General features: G+C 57.0%; 1 protein-coding gene across 2 annotated transcripts in view; it reads left to right on the forward strand.

Annotated features, from left to right (window-relative positions):
• The window catches only part of MSI1 (musashi RNA binding protein 1), a 29,393-nt gene that overhangs the window by 12,065 nt on the left and 4,921 nt on the right, over positions 1–12,407 (forward strand). For both annotated transcript variants that reach the window (XM_084538689.1, XM_084538690.1), the window contains exons 7-11: positions 5,081–5,129; positions 7,094–7,176; positions 7,651–7,768; positions 9,328–9,408; positions 10,559–10,615. In XM_084538689.1, coding sequence (XP_084394815.1) covers positions 5,081–5,129; positions 7,094–7,176; positions 7,651–7,768; positions 9,328–9,408; positions 10,559–10,615 — 388 coding nt within the window. The remainder of the gene's footprint in view (positions 1–5,080; positions 5,130–7,093; positions 7,177–7,650; positions 7,769–9,327; positions 9,409–10,558; positions 10,616–12,407) is intronic.

The following is a 12,407-nucleotide window of genomic DNA, read 5'->3' on the forward strand; positions in this document are numbered from 1 at the left end:
CCGTATCTCGCACGCGGGATTTAATGGCAGGTTGCATGGCTGTCACAAATGCATATTCATGTACACCTGCCAGAAAAATGGTGTGGTTGACTGGGGTATATTAAATGAGTTTTCCCTGCTGACTAATTGGAGAACCTTTAGATACTGATAGGGAGTTTCTTTAAGGGAATACTTGTTCCTGCGCTATGGCTAGGCAAGATTTCCCTCACTTTGATTTGGGAGAATGTTAATTAATTAATCTTTAATCTGCTGTTCTCTGGAAATTTCGGGGATCAAAGAGTCTTGTCAACCTGCGGTGGATTTCCAAACTGGATTTTGGATTTTCTTCCGCTGATCAGAGGGCAACTTATGCAAATGCTCACACGTAACACGGTTGCGAGGAACAGATGGGGAGGGGAGGAGAAGGGGAATCTGATCACCTCTCTTGTGGCAGTAGGCAGTTCGGCTGGTGGTAACAAAGCCTCTGGAACAAAGGGTGCTCTGTGCTCCGCATCTGGTAGGCAGATAGCCAAAAATGGGCTAGCATTAATGGTCATTCAGATCTTCAGTGGTTCATCTGATATTTGCCAGGTGCCCACGGTGCAGCGTGAGAGCAGGCAGGAACACCTGGGCAGGCTGACCCACTCACCTGTGGCACGGAGCGGGCTCGGTCTCTCCGTTTAGTCTTGTTTTCTGCAGAATGGGGTAAGGAGGCTCAGAAACCTGGTGCCGTGTGGGCACAGCATGCCTGCTCCATGGCACTGGGCTCTGGGTCGGTGCTTTCTCCTCCCCAAAATTAGCTTGCCCTGTCTGAGCAGCCAGGAGATCCTCTCGGGGTGGCTAATGCCCTCCCTTTGACGGGATGGCCAAGCGGTTTCTAGATCATTTGGTTTGTTTCCCGTGCTGAAGCTGTCTCACCAGCTATTATTCCTCAGCCTGGTGTTTTGTTTTTTCCCCCTACAAGTATGTTGCCATGGTTCCTTCCAGGACCAGCCAAGCAGTCTTTAGTTGCTGTTCAGGTGGAAGACACCTGTCTCTGCAAAGCCTTTGCCTGAATATTTACAACTTTCTCCAAGATCTGCCTGTGTGCAAGTGCATCCAATGTTTCTCATCAAACTTGTGTTGGAAATTTTTATTTATTTATTTAAAATCTGCAAGAGGCTGCCATTGGCTTCTCTTTTGTAGAGAGATCCACGGCTGTCCCAGGAAGACTGAAAGGTGGTAGGGTGGGACTAAGCTACTGAAAAAGTCAGGCTTTTTGGCTGAGCCTAGGTGGATCGTACTGCATTCAGTTTTGATATAAAATGTCTCCTGTTTGGGAGGCACCTGAATGTTGGCTGGGCTGAGGGGTGCTTTGGTGGAGAGTCTCCTTGTGAACCTGTCACTTTTCCTCCCTGTCACCCCAACCTCACTGATATCAGGTGTTGGTTCCAGAAGGGCCTCTCAGGAGGGTGCTGCTTGCCACCCGCCTGCAGCAGGGGCAACTCCATGAAGGATGAGGAGTTCCTCCTCAGGGGGAGTTTTTCCCCCCACTTCATGGATGTTTTACTTCCACTGAGCCAAAGCCTTTTTATCTTCCACTCCCATTTGGTTTCCAAAGCTAGAGAGAGCCTCTGGAGGCAGAATGGAGAGGTGATGTTACCTTGGGTTTAAGGCTCGGGGACGTGGTACCAACTCCCTCACTGCCAGAAACCTGTCAGAAAGTGATCCTTTATGGTAGGGTTCCTTGGGAAGGACACATCGAAAGAGCAAGGGGTACTGCTCCTGTCACCCCTCTCTTCTTGACGGTTCTGACCCTCGTGGCCAAGCACAGGGAGCGGCAGCATCTCTCCGAATTAACAAACCTTGAACTTGTAACCTCAGTGCTGGATAACTGCTGCCTGGACCAGCAAGCTATATAGTTCCCTGGGAGAGAGCCTTGACCACTAAGCTAAACAGTTCTCCAGTAAAGCGATCTGCTTCTTTGACTGTGTTTAAAGAATTGAAACAAATATTTATTTAAGGGGAGGGGGAGAGCGGGAGAAAGACAATTCACCCAGCGAGAAAGCCTTTGTTCACATCCAGTTATGATCACAGATTACTTCCACACCCTGTTAAAATGAACTTTGGGGTGCTGCTGAGCCTGCGTGCTGTTTGCCGTGCGTTTCTCCCACCTGCGTTTCTGGCTGCTTTTAGCCGAGGTGTCTCCGCCACCCTTCAGGGGCCGGCTGAAGGCACGGGGCCGGGATCTGTGTGAACCACAAAGCGTCCTTCATCCGCCCTTCATCCTCACCACCCCTCCACCCGCATCCCGCAAAACACCCTGCTCAGGCCCCCCATGGTCAGGGGCTGAGGCGAGATGGCGGCATCTGGGTCGGTGCAGGAGGGAGGCGAAGCCCCGGTGCTTTTTCACCTTTTTCCATCGGGAGAGACCCGCTGGGCCCTCACTCCCTCCTCCGCCCCGAGCCCCCCCAGGCTGAGGAGAGCGGGCGCCGCGGGGCGGCTTTGTGCGGGCCCCGCCGCTCGCTCTAATCCGGGCGGCAGCTGCCAATGGCGGCCGCGTTGCCGCGGAGACGGCTCCCGTTGGCGGCCGCCTTTGTTGGGGCCCACCGCGGCCCCCGGCGGGCGGCCATTGTGGCGGCGAGGCCGCCGGGAGACCCCCGCCGCGACGGGCCCGTCGCGGCGGGGGTCTCCCGGCGGCCTCGCCGCCACAATGGTCGCCCACCGGGGCACTTGCCCCCTCAGCACCGCCTTCCCCTCCTGGCCAGCACCGGCTCTCTTTGTCCTCGGCTCCCGAGTGGAGGTGCTGGGGCTCAGATCCTCTCCGACCCGGAGGGCTACGAGGCATGAGCGGCCTCCATGGGGCCAAGGGGAGGCCGCTGGGCTCGGCTTTGCCTCAGGGAGCTGAGCGGAGCCATGCCGGGCTGAGACCAGCAAACGCATCTCACCTGTTGCCTTGGGCAGGGTGAGAAGGGGTGGTCGTACATAAGCTTTTTTGGCAATAAAATGCAGTGGTTGTAGCTCTGTGTAAAGTTTGGGCCCCAGAGTTGGGTGGGGTAAGACTATTTCACATACATAGTATTCATATTTACATATATACACTACATGTCCGTATGTATGTGTCCATTTCAGTTTAGCTCATGACAGAAGGCAGCTTCCAACAAGGCACGTGTTATATATCATAAATAGGTTCTCACAACACCAGCACGTTTCAGGGTGCTGAGCAGACACCTGACTTCAAAGCACTGGCAGAAACTTAATAAAAGGACCAAGCTGAGGCAGGCTGTGGCTCTCCTCTCAGCGTGCAAAGCGTGGTTTGGGATGAAGCTGTTACCCTTCTCCCCACTCCAAGTGCTGGAGCGCTGTGGGAACTCAGCGGCCGCTGCCCAGGCTGGTGCCCTGAGCTGGGTTTGTGCTCGTACGTGCGGGGCTCCACCACGTGCAGCTGCTCCTGCGGAGGCTGCTGGGGCTGGTTGGATGGAGGAGGTCAGCCATGTGCTCAACCTTTCTGTGAGCTGGGTTAAAAAATGCATAAAAATAACCAGTAAAAACTTAAGCCACATCAGGTTCCCCACCATCACAGGCATGAAGGGAAGTGGTGTAGGGGCAGGAGCCGAGGGATGGTGGGGAACAGCAGCGCAGGGAGGTGTTTTCAGCCCCAGCTCCATGGCTGCACCTTGGGAAGCTGCTGAGGCATCGCTTCAGATCTGTGCGAAGTCGTACGTGTCCCATGGCTCCGGCTGGGTTGCTCACGTTTTGCAGGTGGTGACTTTGCAGAGGGAGGCAGAGCCAGGACAGGACGAGCGCGAGATGAGCGGGAGCCAGGTTGTCTGTTGTCACCTCACTCCTGCAGGGCAGACGTGTCGGACAACCCCAAGGGCATCAGCGATGACGTCTGTCTGCTCACGATGGCGCTGGAAATGTTAGCAATGGCTCCTTCCATCCTCAGGGCACCGAGGTGGAGCCGGGTGCCCTGTTTCGTTTGTGGGGAGCTGAAGTTAAGAGCAGTGCCCATGCCAGCGAGCTGTCCCCTCCCTGCCGTGGAGTTTGGGTGCTCGCTGCTCGGGGAGCAGGCGCCTCGCACATGGCAGCGCGGCCGGGCAGCTGCTGGCCGAAGACTGCCACCGCCTCCCCCGAGCACTTGCACGTCCAGTTTCATAATCGGATTAAGGCAGTGGTATTAGAGAGGAGGGATGGGTCAGTGGGACAGGTTTACACTGGGGCTTACACGGAGGGGATTGAAGTGTATTTTTTAACCCTGCTCCGCCTGACCTGCGGCGCGGTGCAGATGTGTCTGCAAGGAAACGCCCAGTGGGAAGGTGGTGGTGGGGGAAAGTGGCACCAGGCGATGAGGATGCACCGGGTGATGGGATGTGCTGGGCAATGGGATGCACTGGGTGATGTACTGGGAGATGTGTTGGGCGATGGGATGCACTGGGTGATATGCTGGGCGATGGGATGTGCTGGGCGATGCGCTGGCCTCGCCATGGAGGAGAGCAGCCCCCGGCCGGCTGGGGGATGGGAGCCGGCCGCCCCTCCCCCCGGGGAGGCAGCCCTCGCTCAGGCCTTGCAGTAAATTTGCTCTAATTACAGCCTCCAGCAGTGGGAAACCTCACTTAGAGGAAAGGCTCCTCCGGGGTGGGGGCGGGGGCCGCTTCCCAGCTTTCCCAGGCGGGCTCTGTTGTCTGAGGCCTCCGCTTCCCCCCGTCGCTGGGAGGCCCCTTATTCCTCTCCCCTCTCCAGCTTTGCTTCTCTCCCCCCCCTTTAATTCTCCTCTCCTTTGAGGCTGGGATTTGGGAACAATGCCTTCCCTGCTCTTTGCCCCCCGGCTGGAGCCGCAGGCAAACAATTGGGGTCGCTGGCTGCAGCGTGGGGAGGGGGGAGCCGGCAGGGACTGGGGCCGGGCGAGGGGCTCAGCCTGGCAGCACCTGCCCCGGGCCGGGGGACTTCGGTTTGGGCAAGGGGCACGGTGGTCCACGCTGTGGGGATGAGCCTGGTGCGTGCACCCGGTTTCCTTCTTGGGGATGGGAGGTCTTGATCCCTGCTGGTTTGGGGAGGCCGGGTTTGCGCAAATATGTCGGCGATGCTTGCAGTAACCTGATGGGAGCCCTTCTCTTTGCAGGTGGACGATGCGATGCTGATGTTTGACAAGACAACCAACCGACACCGAGGTGAGAGCGGTCTCCTGGCTGTAGGAGCGGGGAGCAGGGAGGGTCCCCCTCCTGCCCTGAGCAGGGAGGCGCTGGTATCCCAGCAGCAGGGCAGGCGGGTCGCAGCTGCTCTTTATCTTGCCTCCAGTCGCCCCATCCTTCTGCATCTGCATCCTTTACCAGCGTCCCTTGCAGCACAGAGAGCTTTTGTCCAGTGCGTTTCCTGTGCTGTAAACTCGCTGAGTTGCAGATATGTGAGAGGAGGCGGCCCCCTCCCCTCCCCTCCCCGCGTACCTCGGTGGCTCCAGCCCGCAGTGTGTGTCTTACCTTGTCCTGTGTAACCCGAGCCCCGGGAGCGCTGACAGAGAGGCTGAGGAGTGCCTGCCTCTCACCCCTTCCTCGGCTGGGAGCCCGCTTGTGCTCCCAGGTCACCTTTTTCTTACACGAGCCCTGCTGGGGTCTGGTTACAGGATGGGAACAAGGCTGTAATGTGTGTGAGCTCCAGACCCAGCCCACCCATGGGTGTCCTTGCCTCCTGCTCCCCGCGTGTGTCTGCAGCCTGCCTGCCTCAGTGCCTGGCACGGCTTGACACCGGTACTGCACAGACTCAGATTGATTGGCAACAGCTTAACCTACGAACCTGGCTTCAGCATCTTCCAAGTCGGGGCCAGAAGCAGCCCTGTGAGCTGTCTGAAGCCCCTCCAAGCACCTCTGCCCCCGCAGCAGGAAGGGGACACTTCCTTCTGCTCTTGCTGCACTGCGTGCCCTTCGGTTCTTTTTGCTTTTTATCAAAAAAACATTAGATCTGTTCTGTTTGCACGCCTTGGGATGGTGTTCCAGCCTCATCTTAAAAGGGAAGAAATGCTCCAACCCCTGTTCCTCCATGGGTACCCTTCAGTCAGTAGTTAATGAGAGTTGTTGGGTATTTAAGGAGGGAGCAGGGGGAGCTGCCTGCCGCTGTCAGCAGCGTGGGCCTGGCAGAGGTCTCAGGACTGGTTTTGGCATCAGGGTTTCGCTCTTGAGTTCCTGAGCCCCACCACACATGGGTGTTGAGAGAAATGCTGTGTAACTACCTGGGCACGGGCAGATGGGAAGGGTTTGTGGAGAGATTCTTTTGTAGTACAGAGAAAAAGTGGATCCCTGTCCTTGGAAGTTATTGTAAAGCACCATGAAACCGGCCGTTCTGGAAAGCAGAAAGCTCTGCTTAATCCCTGCGTGGCTGTGATGCTAGCCTGGAGAGATCCTTCAACCTGCCTCAGTTCTCCAGAAACAGCTGTAGTCAGCTGAATTTAGTCTGCCCACCCTCACTGGTGTTTGCCAAAACTGTCAGCAGCGGGTTTGGTGGGAGAAAGGAGGTGAGAGCGTGGGCCAGGGCCGTGCTGTGTCTTACCCCCAGGACTAAACTTTGGTGAAGCTTTGCAGATCGCTTTGCCTGTGCATTATCTGTGCAGCTCCCTCTCGTTCCCTGTAACCGCGTTGCTGATACTTGCCCGCTTATGCAAGGTTTTATGAGCAGTGGCCGAAGAGGAAATGAGCAGGGTGTTACTGCGGGCGTGCTGCCTCCAGCACGGATGGGGATGTCCTGGCAAGCAGCTGGTCGTTGCTCTACCAGCTCTCTTTGTGTGAGCGTCTGCTGGGATCCTCCCCAGAGTTATCAGCCGTGTGCTTTGCCTTGCAAATAGCAAAATTAAAAAACAAAGCAAAACAAAAACACTTGGTTTTGAGAACAGTTGGGTCGAGAGCAGAGGGTGGGAGGTACAGAAAGAGAAGGAAAGGGCAGTCCATAAGGGATGGGCTTGTCTTCTTCTGCATAAAGGCAGGAGTTGCTGGAGAGGGAAGATTGGGCACAGCCGTTTCCGAAGGCTGATTGCACTGTCCTTGAAGCTTGTGGCTCCTTCTCTTCTCCTGCCAATAAGAGAATGCAGGGGATGGGTGTGAACTCTGCAGAGCTCTCGCCTGACCAAGGGGTTTTGCTTTTTCTTCAGGGTTTGGCTTTGTCACATTTGAAAGTGAAGACATTGTGGAAAAAGTCTGTGAAATCCACTTCCATGAGATCAACAACAAAATGGTGAGTGGCTGGGCAGGGAGGTACCTGATGGAGAGCAGGGCAGTGGCACAGGGGCACAGTGGCACAGCTGAACCAGCACGATGCTGGCATTTCAGGAAGAGTGCCTTAACTGTACCTGGAGCTGCGCAGTGCTGCAGGTTTTGAAGTTACAGCAAAACCTCACGGTGGCCTGGGAGGGGACAGAGCACTACCTTTATTCAGAAAGGAGGAAAATGAGGCTTTGAGGCCCCGGTGCAGGGCCAGGTGGAAGATGAAGGGCTGGATAAGAGCAGTGTTTGAGCTCCTCTGTGCCCATTGTGTCTGCAGAGCGAGGGGAGGCTGGCAGCGTGCAGGACCGGGGGAAGGACAGCGGGACGGGCTGGTGGGACTGGAGGTGGTGGCTGGGGACAGCCATCCTGGTGGGCAACCTGGCTGGCCCGGGGGCTGCGTGCTCTGTGCTGGCCACAGCCAGGTCTGACCTTGTCTTCCTTGCAGGTGGAGTGCAAAAAAGCCCAGCCGAAGGAGGTGATGTCCCCGACGGGCTCAGCGCGAGGGCGGTCCCGAGTCATGCCTTACGGGATGGATGCCTTCATGCTCGGGATCGGCATGCTGGGTAAGCCCCGGACGAATCTCATCCCAGTCGTGCCCAGCAGCAGCTCCGAGGTTTTCTTGCCAGGAGCCTGCAGCGGGCAGGGCGGCCAAGGGCAGCTCTCCCTGGTGCAGGGCTGGGGACAGCCGGGGAGTGCCGGGACCTGTTTGCGATCACAACTTGCCCTCTGGTGGCACCTGGAAAAACTGCAAACTTGTCGCTGCTGTCCTGTGACAGCCGGAGGAGCTGCCCGGAGGGAGCCAAGTGCTGGGAAGCTCTGTTCCTCTGCAGCTTAGTGCCTGTGGTGGCGTATAACCAGTAACTCCTAATGGCTCTTGTGGAACAGGGCACAGCTACAGAGCTGAGCCAAATGCGGAATAATCCATGCCCAAGCATTTTTCCCCTGTGCTTCTGATGGATTTCTGATGGATTAGTTCCTAGAAGAGCCCCAGAGTTTCCACTTGAAATAGTCACCCTTATAAAGGTTCTTACTGTTGCTTAAAGACTATGAAAATGCCCTTAACATTTTAGTTAAGCTTTGTCTCACTTCATTCCCTCCCTCCCACGGACAGCAAGTATCTGGTAGTGCAAGGAAAACCATACCCCTATTGTGGGACTGTTATAAAGAGCCATCAGTGACAGCCAGCTGGGTTTCGTGTCCCTCAGTGATTCTGAGGTGGATGTGCTCAGACACAAGATTTTAGCAGCCTCCGCTTCCAGGTCTACAAAAGGATCTGAATGGAGCACGAACCTTCCAGCACGGTCGCTGTTCCCAGTCCTCCTCCCTCCCCCTGCTCTGGCCAGCCTCGAGCCGAACCAGGAGCACTCTGTTTGCTCAGGATCATCGCTGGTGCTGCCGGACAGGCTGTACTCAGCCTGGCTTTCCTTGCTAAGCCTGCCGATAACAGGCAGTCACTGAACAAAACCCCCAAAAGGGCATTTTTTTCCCCCAGTGTTTTCACTGGACTTATTGAAGGAAAACAAATCTTCAGCCTGCGGTTTGGGCTTTTGCCTTTTCTAAGCCATCTGAATTTTAAAGTAGCGAGGCTCGAGCTGAGTCATTGCAGAATCCACGTATTCATTTCTTGGGAGATCTCAAATCAAATATTCGTCTCTGAGTCAACGTCCTGCGTTCTCACAGGCCTGTGCTGTAGAGGTGGACGGCTTCCCGGGAGTGGCAGGCACTGTCCTCCTGCCCAGCTCCGGGAAGAAGTGCTCTGCCTGCATTTGCCAGCATCTCTCATGCGAAAGTGACTCAGAGCTTTCAGCCTTTCAGATGCCACCACCTCCCCGATCTGTCCCTAAGTCCAGCTGACGCATCAGACTAAGGCTTTCTGCAGAGCTGTGAGCTGCCGAGAAGGAAACCTTCGTGTCCCTACATGTTGGGAGCGAGGGAAAAAGTCACTGGGGCTGTTAAAGCGCCAGCTCACATGCATCCCGTTCCCTGCCTCAGCGATTCCCTGGGTTTTGTGCTGTGTGTGTGTTCTTTCTGAGGGCAATGGTCACGCTGCTTGTGAGCAGCCGGGCACCGAGGAGAGGGACGCGGTGAGGCTGCAGTAACAGTGCCCTGTTCTGTTCCCCAGGTTATCCAGGCTTCCAGGCTGCCACCTACGCGAGTCGAAGTTACACTGGCATCGCGCCCGGCTACACTTACCAGTTCCCTGGTGAGTGCTCCCCGCTCCTTTTCTCTGCCCGCCTTCAGGTGATGGGAGTCCTTGGCATGATCCATGACCCAGGCTCTGCCCCTTTTCCCCTTTTCTCCCCCCCCTTTTTGGTCTTTCTTTAAATTGGAGACGGATGTGGAAGGGGGAGGGGAGAAGCCTTGGAATAGGTGGGAGCAGCCTGTCCTTCATTAGGATTATCCTCACACCCCGGTGACAGGAAAAGCCCCAGGCTGCTCTGCTGCCCTTTATGTCAGCCTCCTCCGTAGGGCTGCTGCTGTTACCCAGGAGGGCCCCCGCAGCTCTGCCTGTCTCGCTGCCTTTGTGTGTGTGTCTGTCTCTCTTCACCAGAGTTGCCACCGCTCTGAAAGTAGCAGGGGAGTTTGAATTGCAGCTTGCTGTGGGCTGGGGAACCCCTCGGCACCCAAAACACAGACACCCGTGTGCTGTGGTTGCCTTGTGAGCCCTGCCTGGACCTCTCGCAGCTCCTGCTGTGCCGTGGGCTGCCCGTCCCTCCTGTCTGAGGGGTTTGAAGCTCCCAGCCCCGCCGTGCGCCCAGGACACGGCCACTGCCATCAATGGCTGGAGCCTGCTGTGCCGCAGCTGCCAGAGCTGCCTGGGGCCTCTTCTTCTTCCCCTTCCCTGTCAACCCGGGGATGGAGGTTGAGCACACGCAGAGAAAAAAGCCCTCCGCGCTGTTTTCTAGAGAAGTGGCAACTCCGAGCATCCCCTCCTTACCTCCCCCTCAGTCTCAGGGTTGTTACACGAAGCCTTGCTGGCAGGGGCTGGGAGTGGGCAGTCGGCTCTTCCCCCCGGCAAGCCCGGGCCGACTGTGGCTGAAAGCTGCTGTTGCCTCCTGGCTGCCTGGAAGCTCCCTGCGAATACAGTTCATGGCTCTCAGTCCCCGTGGCTTCGAGTGCCTCTCTGTAAAACCTGGGCTGGGCTGCAGGTGAAGCTTGCGCTTGCCCTCCCTTCCAGATTAATGCTAAGGACAAACGGATCCTTTCAGTCTCTGGGGCCCAGCACCTTTCAGCACCAGTTAGAAATTAGTTTAAAGAAGGCACTGGCCTGGTCGCAGCCTGCTCCCACAGTCTGCGGGGTCTCCCTGGGGGCGGTTGATGGGTTCCTAAGCTGTCTTGCATTTCGTTTTTAGAGTTCCGTGTAGAGCGGACCCCTCTCCCGAGTGCCCCCGTCCTCCCTGAGCTCACAGGTCAGTCCCGCTCATTTCCTAAACTCACAAGCTGGGCAAAGGGGGCTTTGGGCTGTTCCAGTGGTGTTGCTGCTCCACAGCCTGCTGCAGTTAGGCTGGGAGAGCTCCTTGTTCCCTCCGTGTGAGCTCCATCCGCAGCTGGGGCTGGCAGGGCGGAGAGGGAAGCAGGGCCCTGTGCGCTGCCTCTGAGAAGGGCAGTGCAGGTCACACCAGGTGAAGGCGTTGTAATTCCGAAATGGCATTTCCTGCTGCTGGCCTCTTTTTTAGCTCCTCGCCCTGGGCTGGGCCTAAGTCAGGTACAGAAAACTCCAGAGAGCAGGGTGACTTCTCAAAGGTCCACGAGTGACCTGAACCTGAGCTGCTGCAGGGACAAGATCTGGAGTGCTGGGAGGAGGGAGAGGGCGTGGGGCGCTCCTGCTCACTAATCCCACGTCCCTGAGCAGGAGGTGTAGGGTCCCTCAGTCCCTGTGGGATGAAACGAGGCCAGAGGGCTGTGCTCCAGGGCTAGTCCTGGCTCAGAGTGTAAAAACCCTCTGGATCCTCAGCCCCTGCACCGTGTGCGGTGCCTTCTCTAGGCGGTGCTCCTTCTGTCCCCTCTCCCTCCCACGGCCATGCTTCCCCCAGCTCTGTCGTGTCCGTGGTATCTGTTGTAGAAGAGCAGCTTTGTGTAGCACCCCGCTCCCCGTGTGCCATCTCATGTCCATGGTGTTCCTCCTCTCCAGCGCTTCCTTGCCCCCACCTGTCTCAGGGTGCGAATCTCTGCAGTGGGGGTGTGGAAAAGCTTCCTGAGAAGCTCCCCCGAAATTATCAGTACGAACAGGGCTGAAAGGGGGTTTTGTGGCACAGAGCCCTGTCGGTCCTCAGGGAGTCTCCGCTCTCCGGGATGCTGAGGTTGGCAGCCAGCAATGAGCAAATTGCCCTGAGGGAGGTAGGAAGAGATGAAATCCCAGCTCCCTCTTAACAATATCCCTCCCTGACATCAGGGATGCAACTGCATAAGCATCTGACCCCATCTCTAAGCCTTTTGGTTGCCAAACAAAGGAGATTTGGGTTCAGTGTGTATTTGCACGTGTGATTTTCCCAGCAAAACCTATAAAATTTGTAAAGGAACATGGGTGACCTGAGAAAAAAAAGTACTTTTCCCTCCGAGGTCCGCCCCAGGCTGCACTGTGCCCCTCCTCGTGGAGGTGAATGGCCGGGGGCCCGCTGGCAGCTGGGGTGCAGCAGGGCCCTGCACAACAGCAAGTTCTCAATGCTGCTTTGCCTGGCTGGGTGCCACGCCAGCTTCCAGTCCTGAGTGTCTGGCTGAAGCACCAGCTGGGGATCGTGGCGTTCTTCCCTCCCCGTTCCGCTTACCTACTGCTAAGCAGTCGCTGCGCAGCATCTTGGCGAGGCCGCGAGGTTCCCATGTGTAGGCTGGAGCCGGTCCCGCGCAGCGCGGGGCCCCCTCGGATCCTACATAGGCCCCTCAGCTCGAGGGCCCTCGTGCCTCGAGTGGCTGAGCGCCTGCAAATGGGCTTGGCACGGGGAGCTGAGCTGAGGGGATGGCACAAGCGGGGCTGATTGCTCCAGCGAGCCGAGGGAGAACACGCAGGTGCCTTGTGGTCGCTGCACCAACCTGGGCTCTCCATAGACGGCCTGCAAAAGCCAGAAGGGATTTTCCTGGAAAAAAAAAAAGAATTGGAGTCCTTGAGAAGGCCTGGCCCTTGTTCTCATTAAAAGCACATTCATTCATCTGTTTTAGAGCCTTGAAGCAGCGGTGGGGCGGGCGGGCGGCTGCCAGCAGCGTTTC

The sequence above is a fragment of the Aythya ferina genome (genome assembly GCF_964211825.1).
Source record: "Aythya ferina genome assembly, chromosome: 17".
Classification (NCBI taxonomy): Eukaryota; Metazoa; Chordata; class Aves; order Anseriformes; family Anatidae; genus Aythya; species Aythya ferina.